The following is a 25,989-nucleotide window of genomic DNA, read 5'->3' on the forward strand; positions in this document are numbered from 1 at the left end:
TCCATTGATAAAAAAGGGGGATCTTGCACATGATGGAATGTTCCTTAGTAGACACGTTGGTGCTGCTATAGAGTCTTTTTTTTTTTTTACTTTTTTAAAAATTAAGTTTATTGGGGTAATATCGGTTAATACAATTATATAATTTTCAAGTGTATATTATAATTTGACATCTATATATTCTATTGTGTGTTTACCACCCAAAGTTCAGTTTCTTTCAGCTACCACATGTGTAGAATCTTATTTACAAAAGTAAGACTCTTAGATTCTGTCATCGACACCAGCCCTACAGAGCACAGACCTGTAGAAATTTTTTAAAATGAACATATTGGGAGCTATTCCTGCTTATTGATAAAAGGCTTCATTGGGCATCTAAAGAGAAAAAATCGTCTCAATTTAAACTTTCTTTCAGTTTATGCCTTAGAATTTATTGCCATGAGCACTTGCTGTGTGGGATTTTAAGCTCTAAATAGCCACATAGGTGACTAGCCCGGAAGGAACTGTATATGAGCTTAGAAGGAAGAGAAGCCACTTTCAAATAGATTTCTTCTCAGTCATACAGACACATATACATACACAGTGAGCACGATCACATCTTAGCAAAAAGGCCTTCTTGAAATGACTCCACTTTTTTAAAAATTCAGTTCTTGCCAGATATTACAAAGCCTCTCTCTTTGCCTGAACTCATTGCACAAAATCAGCAGAGCCCTGGGAAAGTGTTTACGGAACCCACATCCATTTAAAGGCCCGAGACAAATCAATCCATAAGTTCCTTCCTTCCAGCACCCTTCTCCCCCAAAAAAGAAATTAATTGGGGTCAGAGGAGTTACACTTCTTTGAACCTTGGGCTCTTTGGGGCACTACTTATGGAGCCCTCCTCTTCACCCCAACAATTGCCTCCCTGAATCATTGGCCGGAAGAGTTGGGGTCCCTCACAGGGGGCCTTGGAACCATGCACGCTAGATCAGAACAAGAACTGTAGCTGAGGTGAATGTGGAGCTGGCACTAGCCATCCCCAGGGAGGACGTGCTGTGAAGTCACTTGATAGCAGCTGGAGGCAACAAGCCCAGTCCCATTCTGTCTGACGCTTCCTCAGTGCTAATTGGTAACTTTTCTCTGAGAACCTGGAAGCCCTTTCTGCCCACCTCCTCCACTGCCTCTTGCCCTGTCCTCTCCGTCTTTACATAGTCAAACTAGAGTCCTGGAGATACGTGCCCACGTGGTGCCGTGTCACTGGCTGGGAGGCATCAGCCCCATGAGACCTGGGTGTTTCTGCTGTGATTACCCAACTGAAAATACACGTAGGCGTTGTATGTACATCCAAAGTGCTTAACAAAAAGTCACTTATTCTTGATAAATGCCAGGTTTTCTTTCATATTAGGCAAAAGCCATGGAGGCTATTTTAGTGATTATTAAATGACTCTATAACTGAGTTTAGCAACTGTTTTTAGTCGAGACTCTTCACATGGCAATTGACAGAAACCAAGCTCAATCTAGTGTAAGCAACAAAAAGTGAGGGGGCAGATTTATTAATGCCCAAAACTAGGAAGTCCCAGGGGCTGAAGTGATGTCATCAAGACACTGTTTCTTTCTTAGGCACTGTCCCCATGAGGTGGCAAGGATTGCCACCAACTCTCTGGGCTTGTGTTTTTCATACAGCTAGAAATCTCAATACAAAGAGAATGCCTCATCTCTGAAAAAGCCCTAGGGAGGGCTCTGTTTCATGCCCATCCGTAAACCACTTCGCGGGGTCCAAGGGGACGCCATCTTTTTTTTTTATTTATTTATTTTTTTATGGTGACATTGGTTAACGAAATCCACTAAGTTTCAGTTGTACACTTTAACATAAGGCATATATATAATTACACTGTTTGTTCCCCTCCCATAGATAGATTTCTTTCTGTCTTCACATATTTGACCCCCTTTACCCCATCTTCCTCCCCCCTCTCCCCCTACCCTCTGATAACCACTAGTCTATAGTCCATGTCCATGAGTCTCTGTTTGTTTGTCCTGTTCATTTGTTGCTTTTAAGTTTATATCCCACATATAAGTGTATCATGTGATTTTCAACTTTTTCTGTCTGGCTTATTTCACTTAGCGTGATTATCTCTAGGTCCATCTGTGTTGTTGCAAATGGCAGTATTTCATCTCTTCTTATGGCTGAGTAATATTCCATTGTATATATGTACCACAGCTTCTTTAGCCAGTCATCTATCATAGGACACTTCGGTTGCTTCCATGTCCTGCCCACTGTGAATAATGCTGCTATGAACATTGGTGTGCAAATATCTTTTCAGAGATGGGTTTTCAAGTCTTTGGGGTAAATACCCAATAGAGGGATTGCTGGATCATATGGTAGATCAATTCTTAGTTTTTTGAGGAACCTCCATACTGTTTTCCATAGCGACTGCACCAATTTGCAATTCCACCAGCAGTGTATAAAGGTTTCTTTTTCTCCGCATCAAGAGGACACCATCTTTTGATCTGTCAGGTCAAGGGGTGGGATCGGCCCTTCACAAACCACGAAGGTTAAGACTGGGGGCAGGGAGAGTTGGTCCCCTCCTTGGAATTCACTTGAGTCCTAAAAAACATGTAGGTTTGGTAAACTTCTAACCCCTAATTCCTATGAGGACTCCTGGAGAGTCATGGCATTGAGAGGAGCCATATTGCTACGTGACAACTGGGACTATTAATACAGTAAAGCCAGTGGCACCTACAGAATATATGGGTTACTTGGGTACCATGGCTTGTCTCAGGATGGGGCAGAGAACCCATGGAAAAGACTGGACTTCCTGGTAAATGGAAGGATGGCAGCTTGGAGCATTTGGGACATCATTGTAAAGGCGACTTCATTTGTTCGCACAGACTGGTACAGACCAGGCCATCCTAGCCGCATAAAAATGTCTGCTGTGCTGCTGAGAAATCAGCCTGGGTATGTGTTTGGGGAAAAGAAGCAGAAAGAAAATATAATCTGTGTCCATTAAAGGAATTTCCCCCCAATAGTCTTCCATATTCAGCTTCCGCTTTTGTCTACTTTGTGCAAAGGTATTTGTATTATGTATAAAGAAATGATTCTATCAGATGTAAGACAAGGGAGAAGGAGAAAGGAAGGAGGCAAAGGAAAAGAGAAGACGGAGCACTTAGGATCTAAGATGTTTGAATCTCATAGGCCTTGTGAAAAATCTTAAATAGAAACATCTTAGGATGTTAAGATGTTTACACCTGTTACTTAACGACCTCCAGAAAAAAAGATTTGGCTAAATAGACATTTAACGAGCCTTCGAGATAGAGTAATTTCATACTTATGTACATCATGTAAGTTCTGACAGTGCCGAATGGAGGTGCTAAGGGCAAGCCTGTTCCAGTCTTTTAACTCTAAGTGGGCACGAATATCTATTTTATTCTGGAATAATTTCGAACTTACAGAAAAGTTACAAGAATAATACAAAGAACTTCCTTTACCCAGATCACTAATACTGAATATTTAACACATTTGCTTTCTCGTTCTCTCTCTCCCAACTCTCCCTCGTTCATATGTTTATCCACTGACATATCTTTTTCTGAATCATTTAAGAATAGATTGACTATATCATAATGCAACTTTGCCCGTGAATCTTTGTTATTTCCTAAAAAACCAGGCTATTCTCTTACCAACCATAATACAGTTATCATATTCAGGAAATTTGATAATTAATATTGATAGAATATTTTTATCTAAACCACTTTCCATTTTCCAGTTATGCCAATTATCTCAATGCCTTTTTTTAAAATTTAATAACAAAATCTTAACATTTCTTAAATTAGATTTATTACAGCAGTGTTTTCCTGGCACAGGTTCCATCCAGGATTGTCATCATGTCTCTTTAGTCCCATTTCACCTAGAACGTTCCCTCAGCCTTTCTTTGCCTATCAAGACATTAACATTTTTTAAGAATAAGGGCCATTTGTTTTATAGAATGTCCCTCAGTTTGGACGTGTCTGATGTTTCCTCTTAATTCACCTCAGGTATAATTCATTTCAGAGTATTACAGTCAAAAGCATTTTGCCCCTCATTAGAAACATTAATTTTGACCACTCAGTTAAGATGTCCAATTTCTCTTCTATATAGAACTTTTCATTTTGAATTTAATTGTTAGAGAGATTCTCTGAGACTATTTAAATATGGTATCCCTCATCAAATAATCCCTTCTCCCCAGTCTCCTGAAGTCCTCAACAGCCTTCTTTGGGTTGTTATATAGATTAATGGGTTTCCTAAAATATCAGAAAATTTTTTGAAGAAGCAAGCAAACAATTAGTTCATAAATATTTGACAGAACAGCCGGTGGTGAGCATGGGTAAGGGCGGTCTCTGAGTTCACTCGATGAGAAGCTCTCAGTGGCACAGGTGCTCAGTCAGTCTTTGGTAAGTGGCCTCTGTGTGTGCAGAGCTGGCCATCCCGTCTGAGATGTTTTCTAAGCAGCCAGAGAGATCAACATACAGCTTCTTTCTGATTCTCTCAAACTGTGAAACCTTAGTTAGTTACACTTTTGTGAGAAAGGGTAAATTAAAAGGCAGGAAAATAAATAAGTAAGTGCATAGCACAACTTTCTGGGAAAAAAAATCTAATTCTGCGCATTTTGCTCAATCCCCTTTGTCTACTGTTTTTGTGCCCAAAGTACTTTTTGTTGAGGAACATGTTCAAAAGTTGTACACAGCAGAGTATGATACCGGATACATTTCAGAAAAGTCTTCCCCCATGGAAATTTTTTTAAAAGAGCTTTTCAAGGTTTATGCTCCATTGACCAAAAAGTTTTTAAAAGCAGGAGGTACTATTCTCTAAGTCCCCAGCTAATCCAGATTTTGTAGCCTGTATAAAAGTGTTCTCTTTCCTGAACCATTTGTTGAATCTCTGCCATAGAACCTCAGATTTCTCGTAAGGCCCCCAATAAATCCCGACTATGCCCATGAGTCCCTTTCTTCTGCTTTGGAGATAGAAACCGCTTTATATTTTCAGATGAACTTTAAAGAATGTTGAAATGCCTTGCCCACTCTTCTTGTCTCTCTTCCTCCCTCTCAGCACTTAAAACAGGCACCACCCAGGCCAACGGGCAGATTCCCCAGGCCACACACCCTGTGCATGCTGTTGTCGAAGAAGCCCAGACACATGCTGGCACAACTAAGGTAAGGCCAGACAGTCACCCACACAGTTCTCTCAGACTGTCACCTCTGAGCTCGTAATCTAAACCATGAGCAGTGTTCTGATAACCAGTCCGCTAAAAAGAGAAAACATACCTCCAGCTAATTCACTATAACTTCGTTTAGATAATTCCCTTACTTTTTTTAGTCTTAAACTTACATAGGCTAAAATGGAGAGTTAAAACCAGCTATTATCACCCTGCTTTGGGAAAATGTAAGTTTTTGTTTTTTTTTTTTTAGGCTGAGGATTGGTAACTATTTTTAATTTAGCTACATTTATTTTGACTGAAGTTATTTTCTTGGTTTAGTCAATTGTTTTTAGCACACCCCGAAAGTAGCAGTTAAGCTTTAAGCCCTTGGGATTTTTTTCTTATTTTTTTTCTGTATAAATTTAAGCAACCAGTTAAGTAATAAGCCCTGTACTAAATGTGAACAGGGCCCCAAAACCAGACTATTATTAAAAAGTTGCACTATAAAATATGCATTTTATAGTTTCCTGTTAGTGTTCTACATACATCCTTACATTGATGGAAAAGAAAACACATTTTAAAATAATAGTATATTATTTATAATAATAGTATATTATGAATTGGTATAACATTCTCTGTAACTTTTTCTTTTCAGTAGAGGAGATTAAGGAAGATTCATTTAAATCTATCTAAAAATTGTAGCTAAAAGTGGTAATTTAGTTACTAGTCCCATTGGTGATAGCTCAGTTGACTATACAAGTTTCCTTGAATATTTCCCATGGGTGATGCAAAACAACCTTAGATAATTGTACCTTCAATAGTTTTTCACTTCATTCCCTTCTCCTATTTTGTCCATTGGTCAGTGATAGAAACAACTAAATATTTATCAAACTTACATTTATTGAACTTCTTATAATTTTTGAAAACCTCTGTAGACCGTAAAACATTGTGCTTCTCAAATATTCTTGCTAGCTTCTCAAGTGTGACAGTCTCATCATGCAATGTGCTTTCAGATATTATTATTTTCATGGTGTCTTTGATGCCAGCTGAAGAGGAACATTTTAAAATGCTGAAAGCAATTTAAAAAATAGATCCCAGAATGTGTGTGAATACCAGTTCCCAAAACTGCCTGTTCAGAAAAAATTTTTAAATACATCGCCAGTCAATTAGCTTATTGTGTTAAGCAAATAAATTAAGTAAAATAGAAACTCCATCATAAGACATTTTGTTAGGGGGGAAAAAACTTCTAAATGAAATCTTCAGTGGTAGGAGGTTATTAAGCAAAGATAGAAATAAAATGAAAGCCTGCTAACATGTAAATTGTAATGATAATTATCACTAAGACAGAGGGATTCAATTCACCTGCCAGAAATTCCTGGAGAAGTTGCATTATATACATATAATTTATTGTTATCTATTCTACTTGGCAAAAGGACTGTGGCTTTTAGCCTTTGGCCAAGTTTGGTGTTCTGGTTTCTACCAATAACACATGCGTCATGATTTTTTCTCTTTGGAACCACTCACGTATTTATCTCTAATCTCATTGTAACCTTGAGACATAGATAATGATAGGGATTATGATTAGCCAGCTGGCTTTCACAGTTAAGCAAAGGTAAATCTAAGACTACAGACCAGGTGTGCACGTTCCTGCTCTTCCTGTTACGCAGGAGAGAGCCAAGCTAAACCTGGCCCCTCCTTAGAAGCCCACAGTCCTGGGGCAAGGCACCTGTGCCCTCAGCGGGCGGACGGGCAGGAAAACACTGACACAAGAGCGGCCAAAACAGTTTTTTGCCAGAACAGCCTTTGCCCTGGGGTTTGCACAAATGTTACCTGTAGTCCAGAGAGAACTATTCTGGTTTTCCTTTTTCCTTCCACCTTCTTGGTGCAAATCAAAGTAGGGCATTTGAGACTTGTGGAAGGTTTGGGGAAGCACCTTAACCACCTCTCTGCCACTGAGGGGGTATGGCGCAGGGGCAAAATAATGGTGACACCTGAGCTTCACAACCAGTTCAACTCAGACCAAGAAAAATGTAATGGCTACATAGGCCTGGGACCCTGTGGGCTTTTCTTGGGAACCAAGGCGTCTTTGGGAATTCCAAGGGGTTCCAGTTTGCTTCTGTTTGAGTTCCTTCAGTAACCTCTCAGCTAGCTAAGCTCTACCCAGCAGTCCCCAACCTTGATGATCTGAGGTGGAGCTGAGGCGGTGATGCTAGCGCTGGGGAGAGGCTGCAAATATGGATGGAGCCTACTGCTCGCCTACTGCTCACCTCCTGCGTACAGCCCAGTTCCCAACAGGCCACCACCAGTACCTGTCTGCAGCCGAGGGGTTGGGGACCCCTGCTATACCACTAAAGCTCTTAAAGACAGCAGAGGTTCTGAGGACATACCTGTATAATCTAAATAGAACACAACTCCTTGAACAGGGCCAAGCCTTTCATTTATAGAAGAGGCAGTGGATCAGCACCCCATGGGTAATAATGTTACAGGCCTTTTGGAGTCTTTCTCCGATCCCAGAGCAAAGAGAACCTAATGAACAACCTCGTAGTCTCAGGGACTAGGGGACTGAGGCTTCCCCAAGGGGAGATGCTGTCTTAACTCAGGGAGATCTCATAAGTCAATGGAGGTGTCAGCTCCACGGTTGCTATATATGGAGAATAATGCCCTTGTTGCTTTGTTGAAGGATAAGAAGCCAGCCCTTGGTAACCATGACCCAGGAACGCCCAGGGTCCATCACCCTGCGAAGTCCAGCCTGCCGCCGCCCCCTCCCATGCGAGGGTCCTCAAACACCAGCGGAAGCCCAGTGACACCCCCTAAGGCCAAAGCCATGGGCTTGCCCCCGCCGGATGACTTTCTGCCGCCGCCCCCACCCCCACCTCCCCTGGAGGACGACGAGCTCCCGCCGCCGCCTCCCGATTTTAATGAAGAGCCCCCAGACTTCGTGCCTCCGCCTCCGCTGTCGTTTGCGGGGGATGCGGGCTCATTACCGCCTCCTCCCCCTCCCCCACCCGCCGTCGTCCCACAATCAGAGAGGCCGCCCCACGTTATCGCCAAAAGGCCTCCAGTTCCCCCAAAGAGGCAAGAGAACCCAGGACCACTTAGTGGGGGAGGGGGCGGGGAGCAGGATTTCATGTCAGATCTCATGAAAGCTTTGCAAAAGAAAAGAGGCAACATGTCCTAAGGGAGACATACAGACATCTTTGTGTCCTAAGTATAATCACTTCTAACCTCAAGTGCATTTTTGCTACTTTATTTTCATGACATCTCGGTCATTTTAGATAAAATATTAAAGTATTCATACTAGAAATGATGCCAAACGTATATTCATAACCATTAACCTAACAGACTTTATCTGCCTAAATGTACATAATCTTTCCTATGTATTTCCACTTCAATGAAATTTATCTTACCTTCCAAGGAGTTAACCAAAGTGATGTTTTATGTTCATTTATTTTATGATGTTCAGAAGCATCAAATTAATAAAAATTTAAAATTTTCCCAAAGATGGTATTCTAGAAATATCAGTGTATAAATCTAATGCCATAGCAACACTATTTTATAATATGCTTGACCTTTTGAAATGTTTTCAGAATCCCATGCCTTGCAAAGCCTTGTTGATCTTTATATTTTCCATCTTCACTTCCATGGCCTTCAGAATTTTTAGAAAAATCAAAAGAGGAAAATTCCCTAAAAGAAAATCTCATTGGCCCCGGTGAGTGAAAGGTCGTTCCTCACCTGACCATGACAAAGGAGGTTCTGGGTCCCATCACTGTGGATCAAGAGGACTCAAGAGAGTAGGCCTGGGGCACGGGGAGGGGAAAGGGACAGATATGGTCGTCATGGGCTTCGAAGAAGACCTCAAAAGTGTGACTTCGAACATTCTCCTTAGACAAGAAATCAGGCCCAAGGACATGCTTCACCTCCATCCCACAGAGCTGGGTCACAACCCACCAGGTCTCCCAACTCCCACCCACACTATATCTTTCCTTCTCAGGGGAAAAACTGTAAAAGTTCTTTTTTTTTTTTACTTTTGATTCACTCTGATAATGTCCATCTTTTAATTGGTGTGTTTAGACCACTGATCTTCGAAGCGATTATCGATATGGTTGGATCACCGTCTGCCACATTTGTTAGTTTCTTGTTCTTTGTTTCTAGTTTTGTCTTCCTCTTTTTCTGCCTTTTGTGGTTTTAAGTGAGCATTTTATCTGATTGCATTTTTGTTCCTCTTTTGGCACATCGATTATACTTCTTTCACTTTGCTAGTAACTGATTCCAGGGCTGAGGCAAGAATTATGCAGAATGAACCCGGAACATCTTATCATACCAGAAAACAAGGGAGTTATCGAAAACCTCTAGGATTATGTCCAAAGGAGCCAATATGAACAAAACTTCACTGGTCAACTGCAGAACAATTTATACATCAGGAAGGATAATAACTGCAATTGTATGAAACACATAAAATATGCTTAGATTCAATAGTTCTTTCTGATACTAACGTAATCAAGTAAGCCCACTCCACTGCTTGTCTTTGAAGCAACCTTGGGAACCCACTGGTTACTTTGCCTTTCTGTATCTGAGGATGTCCAAGTAATGATAGGAAGTTTTCCTTTATAGGAGGATTCCTAATAGAGTGATAGGATTAGGTTGTCATCATTTTGCAACCTTATTGCATTAATGGGTCAAGACGATGATTGTCAATGGCTATTCGTACCGCAAAAAAAGATCACCAAGTATGTACTTCCTAGTATACAACACTTGTCCCTGGTAGCAAGAATTTCCCTGCCAAATAAATCAAACCTGAATCTGAATCGAGGTCTAGATTTACAGAAATACAGGGGACAGAGTAACATGTTAAACAGCACTACAGAGATGCAATCAGCAAAATGCGGACTATGGGAAACGTTACAAGATCAATGATCTGGTTTCTTCAAAACAAAACAAAAAATTGAGGAAAAAAAACGTAGGTGATTATACCCAAAGATATCAAAAGACGCAAGAGATTTTTATCGTCTAATTTTGATGTATAGACCTTATTTGGATCCCAATTCAAATAACTATAAAATAATGATGGTGAGAAAGGTTCTCGGGTTGGCGTGAGCCCCAGTGGCTGCGGCAGCTGGGCGGCAGCAGAGATCAAGGCCAAAGCTAGATATGTCCAAGAGGCGAACGCGGTCCGGAGGGGCTGCCCAGCGCCTGAACCAGGGGCCCCGTCCTCTATTCAGTCTCTGCGGATGTCCCAGTGGAAATCAGGCTCTGATCTCCCCAGCACCTTCCCTGAAATCTGGCCAAAGGCACCCCATGCAGCTCCACTGAGAAAGCCCATCGTCCTGAAGAAGATCGTAGCCCATGCTGTAAAGATCCCATCTGTCCACTCGCCTCCGAGGAGCCCTAGGATCGCCTTTTTCTTGGAGAAAGAAAACGAGCCTCCTCGCCAGGAACCTACTGGGGAGGACCTCTTCAAGACATGTAGTGTCCCTGTCACCCCCACCACCACTCCTGTGATATATGACCTAGATGTTGAGTCTAACTCCAGGGGACGAGACCTAGACACCAGAGACTTGGAAATGTCTAAGAAAGTCAGGCACTCCTACAGCCGGCTGGAGCCCCTTGGCTGTACCTCTCCACCTCCACCCCAGGTTGCAGATCCTGCTCTGGCTTCAAGGGACTGCTGGGGGCAGAAGACCTGGCCGGAATCCTGCCTTTAGTATATTCAAAGTTAACTGAGGTCCCCAGGGTCCCCACAAATCCCTGGGCCCTAGACACGACTCTCCCCGGAATCTCCCCCACCAGTCATCAAGGAGAAACGGAAGAAGAAGGTGCCAGAGATCCTGAAATCAGAGCTGGATGAGTGGGCCGCGGCCATGAATGCTGAGTTTGAAGCTGCTGAGCAGTTTGATCTCCTGGTTGAATGAGATAAAATGGGGGTGCATCTGGCCAGGCTTTCCCCTCTTCCCCCTGTACATAGCCCCTTCTTCCAATGGAAAAGACACTTGGGGTCCCCTTCTTTGGCCTTGGTACCTTGCATGTGCTGTTGCTGCACATGAGGTCTGTCCTCTGAGTGTGCAGTGACAGCAGCCATTTCGGCTTCAGAATATGGGGTTCCCCTGGCCCACCCACACACTGGCATCCTGTCTCTGGTCAGTAACCCTACCTGATCCTCTCCTCCCTACCTCTCGGAGTGTCCTGGCAGTTTCCGTTCGGGCCACAGATGAGAGAGGTGGAATCACTGGTCAGGGATTGTGGGTGAGAGCACCCAGCTCCGGCTGGGAAGTGAGGCTGCTCTCCAGCCCAACAGAAGCAGGTGCCGAGGGCTGTCTGCCGCAGCCTCGGGCTCTCTCTCCAGTTGTCTTTTGTTGGCGGCTTGGTTCCATCTATGTAAAAGGCTTGAGTTTCCTCTTAGATTCCATAGATGGTCCAGGAGTGTTCATGGATTGGGGACAGACTATCTGTGAGGAAGAAGCTGGACCCACAGCCAGTAGAGTCACGTTTTGAAGGAGGGTCTTAGACCATAGGTGTTTATTACATAGAAGCTGTGTTTTGTAGTTCTGTGTTCTGCTGTTGAGATGTGTTTGGTTCAAAGCCAGGCTGACGGAGCACTGGCTGCGTGGGCAAAAGGTGCATTTCGGGGTGCCACGTGCCACAGGCTGCAGCCTTCACAGAAACCGAGACACAGGTGTCAGGACTGGACACCTGCACAGGGCTGGGGAGGGGTCGGTGGGAGGAGGCGCCCTCTTTTGTCACTCACCAGTTTCTTACAAAATATAATGTACAGTCAGCTCAGCTTTAAAACTTAATAGGTTGAACGGTGCTATCCCACTAGTATTTTGTGGCCACATTTACAAAGTTTGAGGAAGCTTTCCTCACGGGCCAGAAAGAGACAGGGGTCCACAGCGGTTTCAACCTTTAGCTTACTTAGTGAGCTCTCATGACAGCACTGCCCGAGGCAGGTGCCAGGAGTCGAGCTAGGGGGAGGGGGTGGTCTCGTCTCCAGGGAACCTCACTCCCTCACCCCCATTTCTCAATGCTAATGAAAGGTGGGCTTTCAAAGGTACCCCGACCATAACCTCCACCATACCCCAGGTAGCTGAACCTTTTGACATTGACAGGTTTGTGGATGCGTAGTCTAAGAGGAGTGTCGAGGGGCTAGTGGAGAGCAGAGACCAGCCGGGAAGATGAGGGCTTGCTTCGTTAGGGTTTGAGGAACAGAACAGTGCAAGCCGGTGGGCGCTAACGAAACTCTTTGCAAGGCCTGGAAGTCCCAGGCTACCTGTTCAGCGCTTCCTGCTTTGTGAGACTGCCAGCAAGCCCCTTTGCCAGCCTGGGCCAGCCACCCTTGAGCTAGACCACACCTGAAGAATTCTGCCAGCACAGAACCCCCGGGAAATGCCTTAGTCCTGCAGCATCAGGAGTGGTCAGATGATGTCGAGTTCATGTCACCACTGCAGACCTCTCTGTGTCCCTGAAAAACTGCGAGTGTGGAATTTGAGGGAATATTGGAGTTTCCTTTTTAAATTAAAAAATAAACTTGATTGAAGAGTTTAAAAAAATGATGGTAACGACTCATAAAACAATAGGAAAGATTTGAAAACTGGTTATTTGATTTCAATCATGCATTAGTGAAATGTTCATTTGTCTTAAGGTGATAACACTGTGTGTGTTTTAAGTCATTAACGTTTGAAGATACATACAGAAATATTTGTAAATTAAATGAAACAATGTCTAGGAATTTCTGTAAAATACTTGGGAATATATAAATTATACCTCAATTAAAGCAATAAGTAGGAACATGTGGGAAGTGTATAGGGGTGTAGATGAAGCAAGATTGATCATATATTGATAATTAATAAGCTAGCTGAATAGTAAATGAGGTTCACTGAACTATTCTCTTTACTTTGGTAAATGTCTGAAAATTAGCATAATAGACAAAAAGCTCTAGGAGTACAATTAAACTGTATACTTATGTGATGTGCCCCCAAAGTGCTTGGCACATAGTAAGTATTAGATGAATACTTAAAATTTCATTAAAAGATTGTCATAGGACTTTTTAGCTATTGAGAATAACTCACATGATTTACCAAAAATGCTTTATTATTCCATTAAAGTTATTAATTAGAACAAAAATGATCACAAAGGTGTTCCGAAGAATAGGTTAAAAAATACTTTTATATATAATCATTATTATGAAATTTAGGATTGTCATCAAAATGTAGATGGTCATTAAGAATTTATCAAATTGATTATTCTATGTAGATTTCAATGGTAGAAGTATTCTTTAATTTATTTTCTCCAAATTAAGATGAGCAGCTAACTCTGAGATCTTTAGCCCAAGAAGGAGTAGGTGAGGCGTAGCCTGCTTTCTCAGCTGCAGAATGCTTCTGGAAAGGATGCTGAAGAACTTGCTGGAGAAGATGGACCTGGTAAACAATTTAAGTAGATAAATATAGACTTTTCTTTCTCAGGACCCTTATTAATTTTCTAAATTTCTAAAACAATAGATAAGTTTTGAATTTGTTTAAAGATGTTTAAACATTTTATGTTTTATTAAATCTTCACTATGGTTGTTATTTAAATTTCTATTGTTACATAGAAAGTTCCTTCAGGGCTAGTTTTGTGCTAAAATAGGAGAGTGAATATGTAGTGTCCAAAACTACATATATATCTGGTAATTTTAAAACTTCCTTCACAGCAGTAAGATTATAATTTTCTAAAATACTTAACAAAAATAAAACAATGTCAATGATTTGCAATCTTCCCAAATCAAGGGCATGGATTCCAATTTGTGCTGCCTCTTCATTTGTAACTTTGCCCCATGATAATAAACTAAGGCATCAAAGAACACAGCTCTTTGAATAATAATTCTAGGGCCAAAATGTATATTTTCATCCAATTATCAAACATGTCATGGGGATGTAATGTACAGCATGATGACAATAATTAATAATACCATATTGCATACTTGAACATTGCTCAGAGAGATCTTAAAAGTCCACAACAGAAAATTTGCAAGCCAGAAGGGAATGGCACAAAATTTTCAAAGATATTAACTAGACTTATTGTAGTGATCATCTCACAATCTATGGATAGCGAATCATTATGTTGTACACCTGAAACTAATATAATGTTATATGTCAACTAGACCTCAATTAAAAATATTTTTTTCCAGTGGTTTTATCACTTCCTTTGGTATTACTAAGGATAAATGCCTAGTTCTGATACAAAAAGGTGATGATTACTAATAATAAAGAAATCAAATAGAGTATATTACTATATTACCAATATTTTAAATGGGAAGACTGCATCATCATCAATATTGCGCTCTTAGAACCTCTCTTAACTTCTCCCCAGGTAATTTCTGTACATATCCTTTTACTGAAGTCAGTTTTATCCCTATCTAATCTCCTTTACTAGTTTAAAAGCTCCCTGAATCAAATTTTACACATCTCCACAGCGCCTCACATAGAGTAAATTCTCAAGAAACATTTGAAGCAAGAAGGTAAACACAAGCTGTGTGTGTAAAGGGTTTTGTGAAAAAGGTTTAACAAAATCTTTGGTTTTGAGAAAGTAACGCTTAGTTAACTTTCTGGGTCTGTAATCCGATGAGGTGGTATGTCAACTATCACCACAGGACACTGCTTATGACTGACAGCACCTAGAATGGAAGCACTGTGATTACCTGATGGAACGCTTAGGACTTTCTTTAGTATGGTGACTCTTGGTGTAAGGCAGGTCTCTCGTAGGGACATTGGAAACTACGCCCATGGCCTTGTTACGAGAGAGAGCGGTTTCTGCAGGACGTGAAGCTTCTGAGCCAGGGTTATCCCTGTGTCTTCCCAGCGTGGATCACGTCTTCCCACACCTGAGCTTTACGCTGCGCCTTCCTGCCTGCATGGACAGCTGCCAGGATTCAGGCGAACACAGGGCCTGACGTTGCCCTGTTCATATAACATGTTTCTGTCCTGTCTTTCTCAGGTGGGTGAGGCCATGAGGAGCCTGCTATTGTCTTAAGAGCCGTAATGTTTACCTTCACCTAGGAAGATGTCTCCCCACCCCTGATGAGTACTGCACCGTTTCTCAAATATAATTTTGAAGGCAAAAAAAAACCAGGAAAGGAACAAAAGGGAGGAGGAAAAAGGAGAAACAAGCCAACAAAACAACTTATTAAACAGTGTTTAGCTTCTTCAGCTTAGATCGATTTATCTAAAGATAAATGCTGGTTATCTCCCTTCTCTTTGTTTTCCCTTAATACCATAAAAAGATTACATTTAATAATATTGTATTTTCTAAAATGAAAACCTAGAGTTGTTAGGCCTATTAAACCACTGAAATAAAAAGTGAATGCAAGTTCCAAATTAGAAGAAGCAAAAATAGTTTTTCTTTCATGCCAACTCTGATCACGTGGTAGTAACTACACGACATGCATGATGAGAATGGCTCTGAGGCTGTGACCGGTTTTAGAGAGAAAGAGGGCCATGCTCACCAATAATGTCTGTTCCAGTGCAGGACACAGAGTGACAGCATGAGTGCCGGGGCCATTCCTCTTCTAAAAATATATTACATGTAATGCATTTTGAAACAACTATGAAATATTTGAAGCAAAGAAGAAGGTATGCAGAATAATATAATGAACTCCTGCCTATCCTCCATTTGACTTCAAAAATAAAATACTTCTAATATCGTTGAAGCCAGTATCCCTCTGATTCAAATTTCCTCCTTACTGCAAAGTCACTCCTGTCTAAAGTTGATGTTTATCATTTTTATTCACTTTGTTACTTTTATTATATATGTGTGTATCCCTAAGTAACATATAATAGGATTGTGCATGTTTTATACTGTATTTAAGTGGCAACGCTGTATGTACTCCTTTGCCACTTGCTTATTTTGCTTAGCATCATATGTGGGATCCATCCATGCTGATGTGTGTAGGCCTAGTTCACTCAAGTTCACTGCTGTCAAAGTTAATTTAAGCGGACTCAGGTTGCTAGTGCAATGGATATCTGCTGGAGAGATGCACACTCAAATCAGGGTTCACTGCATTTCAGAGAATGAATCCAAAATTCCCAAACATAAACAACAATTAGCAGAATCAGACCCTCAGGTGTTCAAATAATGTAGATCCATGATATAAAATTAACATTCAAAAATTTAAATATATTAAAGAATAAACTAGAAAATGTGAGAAAATGATTCATGGATGCACAATAAAAAGACAGACTAGGCAATGAGGATTCTGGAAAGCTAGTCCTGGCAATGTCTGCAAACAAAATCAGTGTGTATAAAATATGATACATTTAACATCCATAAAAATAAATGCAACAACCATCTCACCTCTGAAAAATCATTCCTTTCTGCTTTTTGCACTGCAGATTCTGCCATCCAGTTCTTCAGCACATATCTAGGATTAACAGCTTAAACAAGAGGGAAAAGCACATGCTGGAAACATAAATTACTAACAACACAGGCCGTATGAAATTACCGTTGAAATTAGATAACTTTAAGAACTTTGCTAGAAGGCTCAAATGAGAAGAAATGATCAGCATCAGTGAATTTTGATTGTTCATAAAGAATGAACCATATTTATTACCTTATGGTACAGAAAAAACTTGTTTGAGCGTTATGAGTAACATTATGTTTTGTTTTTCTTTTCAGTGTTTCATCATTAATTTGTCTTTTTCACTATGTTCAGTCAGTGAAGCATTTAATAAAGCATGGAGAGAGTCCTGAATTCATCTGAATTAGGCCCTGGAGTCTAAGTGGAGGGAGGAAAGATGCTTTTAACATCTTCGCACACAGAGTAAGGTCTTAGGAGGACCCTTAATCTAACACTGCCAAGAGCAAACAGGAAAGGTAACCTGCAGGCGAAACTCTTTATAAACTTATATTTTTGGTAGTAACCATGCATTTTTTCATACTAAAAAATATTGTAACAATGGCACATTTAGAAAAATTCCAGAAACTATATCTTTATTTGAGATGAGACTTTTTAAAAATAATTTATGAACTGGGTGGCATAAGAGAAGTTCTAGAGGCCTCAGAAATCACCATTTTGTAAATCTTAAGAGCAGTTTTCTGAGTTACTTGAATGGAGGGAACATACATTTTAACTTGATTTTAAAGATCTGACATGACATAGGAGATAATCTAAAACTATAAGTGTCCTGTGACTCAGTTAATTCTAGTTCTCTAAAAATATAGTCTATAGAAACAAATTTAAACATAAAAGGGAATTATTTATATTAAGGAAAACTAGAAACAGCTTAATAATGGAGGAATGGTTAAGTAAAACTTTATATATCCTTCCAAAGAAGTATTATGCAGCCATTAAGAATGTTACTTTATAAAGAATGAACTAGTAAAAAAAATGCTTAATTTATTTTTAATGAAAAAAAAAGATCTAAAATTATACTATAGTATGATCACAACTACACTTTCTCTCCTAACCTATACACACAGAAAAAGAGAGACTAGAGTAAATGTATCAAAAAGTAAATAGTAATTGTGTTTGGGAATGTGGGTGATCTTTTTTATTCTTTCTACAAGTTTGCATTTTGTAAATTTTAAAGAATTCATACAGAAATCTTTTAAACTAAAACTCATGTACACAAAAAATATATTCAATATTTAAACAAAAAGGAAACTAACATGCAAGTAAAACTATGGAAGAGGGAAAATCAGAAAATTATAGATCTGTTTATAAGATTCTTTGTGGTATTATCTAATTCGGCACATTTTTACCTGGTTTAGAACTTTCTGTTTGTGGGTTATTTCTTTTGGCATTAAAATTTTAAGCAGTGGGGCAAGGAGGATCATGTCCAAACAATATAATTTGATAATCAGTGATTTCCTAGAACATAGGCTACTTAAGGGTAGGTATCTAATTCATCTTTGTAGTTTCAGCTTTAAACAATGTGACCGCAAAAAAAATGGCACATAATAGGGCACTTAATATATGTTTGTTGAATAAGTAAATTTAGTGCTGGAAAAAGAGACTTAAGACCATGTCTTACTGAGTACGTCATAATCGTAAATAAAGCATGCCAATGCTACCATCCAATTGGAAAATATTAATGCATCAGAAATACAGCAGACTCAAATTATTAGGCTCAACTAATCTCATAGAGTTATTTGGACACCTAAAATAACAAATATTGAGAATTTAAAAATATATACATTTCTAAGACCTTTACTCATTTTTTCTGTTCCCATTCCTTTAAAATTGAAGCATTTCCAAAAAATGGTTAATAGCAAATCTTCTCCTCGTCTACTATTGAGTTTTAAAATGTTTTGAAATGACATATAATGGCAATATATTTTTGGTTGCTTTGTTTCTAAAAAACATTATATTCATGCCAGTCTTCCCAACATCCCTATGATAAGGACATTTAAGGTACTCTATAATAATAATACAGTAGTTGATATTTATTGAGTACTTTTTATGTGCCAACCATGATCATAATGAATTTGTGCAACAACCCATGATGTAAATGTATTTTCTGAATGAGGAACCAAAAGAGAGGTCAAGTGGATAGAAGCATTTTAAAACTGATTGTCATGATGATTGCGCAATTTTTTAATTGCATAAAAAAAAAAAATCTCTGTACACTTAAAATGGGTAAATTTTATGGAATATAAATTATACCTCAATAAAGCTGTTTAAAAATATATATACACCAGAAAGAGAAAAAGAGGGATGGGGTGGGGTCGGGGGAGGGAGTCAAGTAACATGCTTAATAACATCTAGGAAATAAATGGCAGAAAGCAGAACTCAAACTCAGGTGGTCCGACTCCGGAGCCTCGGCTGCACTACCCAGAATAAACATGAACTCAGGTCCGGAGCAGCCAGAGACAAAGACTCCTCAGGGGAAGTGAAGACGCAGACATCACCACACTGCATGCTGCTTCTCAGACGTTTATTTCTTTATGCTCGTATCATTCTTTAATTCCATATCCCTGGTACATATTGTTACATAAATGTACGCAATCAATTTTTTTTTATTTTTTTGCATTTTCATATCAACTAAATATATAATAATAATATATGGAAGTATATCTTTAAAGAAAATAAATGAGCTATCATTATGAACTTTAATTATGCCATTGCTCTTTGTGGAAACTTATTTTCTTCCCTTCCTTGAGAGCAAATTGTTTAGTATTTATTATTTCTCTAAAATAACTCAGAGTTGCAGTCTTGAGTTCACTAAATTTATTTTACCATCTCAACCGTCCTGTCATAACCAAACAAGTCCAAATACTGAAAGCTGCCACCACATTTTCTTCTTTCAATTTCTTCTTTTTCTTAACTGCTGAGGTTGTCCATATTCTGAGCTGGGCTATAAATTCTATATGACCGCCCAAATGGACATAAGTGGCTGTCAACTAAATCCATGCTGAGCCTCAAAGAGATTACTCACTTCCCCATAAAAACTAAACTTGTTTTTTATTTCTACAATAATATCCTGAGTTCGGGAAGCAACCTCATTCTATAACCTAGCATGGAATGTTAGCATCGTCCTTATTTCATCGACGTGAATTAGCCACCATGATGACACATGCCAGCTCTCCATACAAGTGCTAGGGCAAGAACACTCAAGACATAGGTCCGTCTTAACTTCTTTGATCTTGTTAGAAGCCACATGGCAAAAAGAACTAACTTCCCTTTTTTTCCTTCCCCAAGCCAAGTGACACACAGTAAACTGAAATCAATATATAAAAATATATAAATATATAAAATATATAAAAATGATTTATTTTTATATCTATTATTTATTGGTATATTATGGCCCAGGTGCTAAAACAAGATACCTTACATATGGTCATCATTACAACATCCCTGTAAAACACCCCCACTTACAAGTTTTAAGGAAGGCAAAGGGAAAGTTCTAAGGGCTTTTAGCCTTAAAACTTGGAGGGTTAAATATCTTTCAGATCAGACAGCTAAAAAGTGGCAAGATGAAATGCATCTGCCAGATTCCAAAACTCACGTTCTGTCCACCATAACCAAAGCCCCTTCCTTGTCTTGCCACCATCTTTTAAGACTATTTTATTTTAACATCAGGATGCAAACTCGTTTAAAGCAGAGCTATCACACTCTAGGTGAAAAGTCATCTGCAGAAATCAGAAAAGATCATACATGATGCTGCGACTCAACTAAAATACGCTCATCTAGAATTATTCTAGTTAAAAAAAAAAAAGCCCAGTTCCCTCAAGTAATTACTTCCACGTAAAAAATGTTGCTTTTATGTGATCAAAGTTGAAGAAATCAAAAAGATTACTTACTTGTCATTCTTTTTCTTCTTTCAGAATCTGAATCATTCATGTTACTAAAAACGAATAAAACAAAGGACAAAATCAACCACTGTCTCCCCAAATTATATATTTTTTTCAAAAGTGTGAGAATTATTTCACAAGACTATTATTGAGAAAAAAAAAAACATTTAACAATCATGTTCATTTAGTGTCTGAATGGAAGATAGAAAATATTGAGTTGATTAAACAATATGTAAAATATTGCCTTGTTTAGTTATTTTAGATAATATCAAACCTTCTTTTATTTTTACCAATTTAAAAAATATTTTTTTCAGAAAAAAGTCTAAATTGACTGATACTTTTTCTTATTCTTAAACATGGTTTTCTGAAAATAATTTACCTTTTTCTTAATTTCTTAATGACACACGCCAGCTCTCCATACAAGTGCTAGGGCAAGAACACTCAAGACATAGGTCCGTCTTAATTTCTTTGATCTTGTTAGAAGCCACATGGCAAAAAGAACCAACTTCCATTTTTTTTCCTTCTTTATAAATAGCCCTCAGAGGCTATTAAACTGTGAAGGGCTATTTGTTCCCGTGGTTTTCTTGCCTCTCCCTTCAGCTGCCACTACCTATGGCTTCTTTTCCATGTTTGTTGCTTCTAATTAATTTTGAGTCATGAAACGAAGTAACTTCTTAGTGTTGTAGAAGATGTGCCAGTAAGTAGCCATTGGATGAGAGTCTGAGGTGCTTGGGGAACTTGGGGAGTTGTGTTATTGGAGTTGAGGGGAATGGGTGAGTGCTCTTTGCTTGGGTGAGGTGCTAATACAGATGCCCCGGCCAGGGCAAAGCACCCAGAAGCAAAAAGGAAATGGTGAAAAATGGAAAAGAAGAGAGCACTCTGACAACTTGACTGTGCTAAAGTAATACATAACATACTTTTTTATAAATTAGATTACCTTACCTCTTCAGTCTCAAAAGGTACTGGGACACCCAGGCAGGAAAGAGTTTGTGCTTTGAAATTGTCTCCAGTGCCCAGAATTGCTAAATGAAAATACAGTAATAGACTCCTTGTTATATTAATATTTATTCAGTTAATTTTGACTCTGCGTGCATTTAAATTATGTGCTTTAATAATAATTTACAATACTCAGATTTTTTTTAAAGTATACTCTTTTAAGTAGAAGTAGTATTAAGTAATAGAAATTAATAAAAATAGCCTCCTCTAGGAATGGAAGTGGGGAATGTAGTGGATGGGGACAGGAGTTTTTAACCATGTGACGGTATTTAAACAGTAAAAGTTGAGCCTAGCATGGGATTGCCTGTGTTACTGATGAAAGAACTGAGACTCAGAGAAGTTAAATCATATGCTTGAGTTTATTCAGCTACTGGATGATGACATCCAGACTCAAATTCCACAGGACTGTAATTCCAAGCCTTATGATTTAGCACAGGCTGACTTTTATTTGGAGACTGACTGGATCCAAAGACTGAGAGAAGGAGTGGTCCATCCTATGCTTTCTCCCTTGACCCCATGTCTATATTTTACTCAAGTCAGTGCGACTACAGTGGGACAGGAGCTGCCTGTGCCTGGGAATTAGGAGGCCCAGAAAGGGCTTACTCACTGCTCAAAGCATTTTGTAACTAAAATTCCATGACCAGAACTACAGACCAATGATCCATTATCATGAAAATGCTTTAGAAAGAGCCTCATCAGGCCTGTGTTATGAGAATCGGATCCTGCTGTTTTCTATGGACAGAAAATAAGTTAAAAGCATATAAAATTTTACTATTATCATTTTGAGCTATTGCTACAGAAGGGCTTACGCTTACAATAGAGCCCAGGGGTTAAGAGCATGGACTCTGGAGAAAGTTGCCAGTGTTCGAATCCAACCAGACATTTACTAGCTGTGTGACCTGGTGCTAGTTATGTAACCTCAGTTTCTCTGTCAGTAAATAGAGATCACGACTGTACCCACCTCATATGTTATGGCAAAGATTATACATAAAAGATGTTTAGAATAGTGCCTAGAACATAATAAGCACTCAATAAATGTTAGCTATTATTGTTATTATATTCTTATTAATTTTTCATTATTTTGTAAAGCATTTACTATCATGCCTGTCCAAGAAGAATAAGCTCTCAATAATAGTGGGTTTCCAATAAGTACTTATTAAATAAATGCATAAATGAGGCTGAATTTTTTTTAATTTATGAGAAGATAACATTAACTATACAGAGAATGTCATGAAAGAAAGTGAAGAAATTGAAATTGAAAAAAATAAGGCTACGTTTTAATGTCAAAAATGATAAAAACGATAATTACAATATAAAAGACTGAGACCTTATAAATAGATCTATATTTCTAAAAATCTATAATAAGTAGGAATCTTCTGGTGATAACCATACTATTCCATAAATAATGTATTCAATGTTTTATAATTGAAATAAAAAGGTAATGCATATTCTTAAAAGTGAATTAAACTGGCAGTTTCTTTAAAAATTAAAACACTTTAGAGACTGTTTGGCAGTTTCTTTAAAAATTAAACATAAATGTACTAAATAACCCAGCAATTCCACTTCTTTTTCACACAAAAACCGGTACATGAATGTTCACAGCAGTACTTATTCACAATAGCCAAAAAAGTAGAAACTACCCAAATGTCCATCAACTAGTAAAGGAATCAGCAAAACGTGGTACCCACAAAGTGGAGAACTACTCGGAAATATAGAGGAAAGAACTACTGATACAGGTTACACCGTGGGTGAACAATATGTTAAGTGAAGAAGCCTGACGCAAAAGACCATATAGCATATGATTTCGTTTACAGAACATGTCTAGAAAGTGAAAACCTTGAGAAACAGAAAATAAATTAGTAGTAGTTTAGGGCTGGAGTGGACACAAGGATTGACTGCAAAAGGGCACACAGGATCTTAAAGTGTGATGGGATTTTTCCCAAATTGAACTGTGATGATAAATGCACAAATCCGTAAATTATTTAAGAAATCAGTGAAGTGTGTACTTCAGATGAGTGGAATTTTATGGAATGAAAATCATACCTCAGTAAACCTGTTGAAGAAAACTGAATTAAGAAAAAAGCCAAATGTCACAATTAATACCTGCGGAATGTTGAGTTCCTGTAATTGGCTTTGAGTAATCTCACTGAGCTGCCGAAAGGTCATTGTAAAATCAGCTTCTGTCTTTTCCATGAGCTAATGAAATTAAGTATATTTATCAATCTCAAATCTTTGAGAATATGATGAATAGTAATTCAAACGTTATTCAGAAAGAAAAAGATAAAAATGTTAAACTCACATGTAAGAGAAATGCAATTAAATCGTCATCACCCTTCCTTTCTCCAAGTAATCCTAATTTGGCTTTGAACAATTCTCTAAATCTAAAAGGAGAAATGTCAATTCGATTTGTTATTTAAATCCTCACTATTTTAAGAATTGTCCTCAAACCACCTGGAATGCTTTAATATCTGTATTCAAAAAGGACAAACCTTCTATAATAAAGAACAGGATACCCCTCAAGAACCTGGGCAGCACTACAGGGAGAGAAAAAGGAAGGACAGTTAAGCCTTAATTTAAAATTAATGTTTGGAATCACACTTTACAAGAACAAAGTAAACTTTCTTATCTATTAAATAACATTAGACTGTATGCTACTGATTCTGGTTTAGTGATTAATTATATATCATATCTTAGAAAACTATCAATATAAATTTACTGTCTCAAAGATGTGTATACAGTACGGATCAAATTAGGTCACTCCTGAAACATTACTATATATAATTAGCTTATAGGATAAATGTTGATATGTCTGTGTAATACCAAAGAGTTATATAAATGGGCTTTTTGGTGTGATTTTAAAATCATCTTAGACCCAAAATAATGCAATTCAAATGTCTCACCCAATACAATAATATTTTACTTGCCTGAAAGTATGAAAATAAGTGAAATATTTCATATAAAATAAACTTTTAACCTTGAACCCATCTTTAAACAAATTAAGTTTCTATTTCTTAGTATTCTTAAATGTATTTTAAATAATATAAAACTTAACACAGTTTGAAGATCCACTCTGTTTACCTTCCTGACCTCACCTTCTACAATTCTTTCCCTTGCTCGTTCCACTGCAGACCCACTGGCCTTGCTGTTCCTTTAATGCCCCACATACACTCCCACCTCAGGCCCTTTGCACAGGCCATTCCTTTGCCTGTAGCACTCTTCTCCCAGATATTTGCATGGTTCGCTCCTGTGACTCCTTCAAGCTTTTGCTCAAGTTCTTTACTGATCAGCCTTTTAAAACTGCAAACACTTCCCCCTCCTTATACCCCCATCCACTGCGTTGCTTGCTTTATTTTTCTCCATAGTACTTATCTCCTTCTAAAATGCTATACAACTTATTTATTATGTTTATTGACTCTCTCTTCCCCCCAGAAGTAAGCACCATGAAAGCACAATTATTGTGCTGTTTTATTCACTGCTGTCCCATTACCACTTAGAACAGTATCTGGCACATACTGATCACCTCAAATATTTGTTGAATGAATAAACTTTGCAGGGCAAAAGGAATATAAAATTAATGGAGACAAGGGTGGGATGAAGACTGCTTAAGAATATCATTTTATATCACTTTGATTTTGAACCATGTGACTGTCTTATCAATATAGTTTTAAATTAAATTAAGGAAACCATACATGGAATATAAAACTTTTATCGTATTATAGTAATATTTTGCTACCTGGGGTTAATAAAATCACTATATGCCTTGCCTTCCATTTGAGCTCGTATACTGAGAATGGTCAATTAGGGATTGGGCGGGGGGCAGTGGGGAAGATGCAGAGTGTGAAGAGAAATATGTTTTATCTCTTAGCAAATACATTGGTGACAAAGAGATGAATAAAATGTGAACTCTCTCAAGGAGTTCAATGCCCAGTGATTAACAAATATCTTAACATAATCCTGGGCCCAGGAGCTTCTGGGGCCTGGAGAAGGCAGGCAGAACTAACAGGGTCGGAGCAAGGCCTCAGGCCCTCACTCTTGAGTACAGCATGGCCCTACCATAAAGAAACATTAACACGTTTTTTCTACCAAACACATTCTTTGATCATAAAAATATGGACAAAATAAGTCCAACTACTTAGAAATTAAGAAACAGTGACAGACTTCTAGCCAAGATGGCAGAGTAGGTACACTGTGCTCACCTCCTCCTAAGACCACATCAAAATTACAACTAAATTATAGAACAGCCACCCTGAGAACTATCTGAAAACTAGCTAAACAGAACTCCTATAACTAAGGATATAAAGAAGCCACACTGAGACTGGTAGGAGGGATAGAGATGTAAAACGGGCTGGTTCCATACCCACGTGTAACATAAAGGGATATCTTGGCTATAGAGGTCCCCCTGAGGAGTAAGAGGTCCCACACCCACACTGGGCTCCCCAGCCCAGAATATCAGCACCAGGAAGAAGAGTCCCCACAACATCTGACTGTGAAAATCAGTGGGGCTTCCATCAGGTAAGATGGAGGGCTGCTGTAGGAGACCTAGCCATCCTCTTAAAGGGCCCGAGCACAGATTTACTCACTCACAAGCACT

General features: G+C 38.8%; 2 protein-coding genes and 1 pseudogene across 7 annotated transcripts in view; 2 read left to right on the forward strand and 1 right to left on the reverse strand.

The window, feature by feature from the left end:
- APBB1IP (amyloid beta precursor protein binding family B member 1 interacting protein) overlaps window positions 1-8,319 on the forward strand; it is a 93,498-nt gene extending 85,179 nt beyond the window's left edge. For both annotated transcript variants that reach the window (XM_039877587.1, XM_039877588.1), the window contains exons 13-14: window positions 5,054-5,157; window positions 7,822-8,319. In XM_039877587.1, coding sequence (XP_039733521.1) covers window positions 5,054-5,157; window positions 7,822-8,319 — 602 coding nt within the window. The remainder of the gene's footprint in view (window positions 1-5,053; window positions 5,158-7,821) is intronic.
- Window positions 8,319-14,399, forward strand: LOC120614693 (sororin-like; annotated as a pseudogene).
- The window catches only part of LOC120614687 (protein adenylyltransferase SelO-like), a 31,267-nt gene continuing 18,561 nt past the window's right edge, over window positions 13,284-25,989 (reverse strand). For 3 of the 5 annotated variants that reach the window (XM_039877589.1, XM_039877593.1, XM_039877592.1), the window contains exons 13-19: window positions 23,888-23,932; window positions 23,698-23,779; window positions 23,502-23,594; window positions 21,345-21,424; window positions 20,412-20,455; window positions 16,464-16,543; window positions 13,284-13,552 (exon numbers count right to left, since the gene is read on the reverse strand). In XM_039877589.1, coding sequence (XP_039733523.1) covers window positions 13,430-13,552; window positions 16,464-16,543; window positions 20,412-20,455; window positions 21,345-21,424; window positions 23,502-23,594; window positions 23,698-23,779; window positions 23,888-23,932 — 547 coding nt within the window. In that variant the 3' untranslated portion in view covers window positions 13,284-13,429. Of the gene's footprint in view, window positions 13,553-16,463; window positions 16,544-18,991; window positions 19,086-20,411; window positions 20,456-21,344; window positions 21,425-23,501; window positions 23,595-23,697; window positions 23,780-23,887; window positions 23,933-25,989 lie in introns of those variants that run through there. The other 2 variants (XM_039877590.1, XM_039877591.1) reach the window with 2 other exon arrangements.

The sequence above is a fragment of the Pteropus medius genome, unplaced genomic scaffold, assembly GCF_902729225.1.
Source record: "Pteropus medius unplaced genomic scaffold, Ma_sr-lr_union100, whole genome shotgun sequence".
Taxonomy (NCBI): Eukaryota; Metazoa; Chordata; class Mammalia; order Chiroptera; family Pteropodidae; genus Pteropus; species Pteropus medius.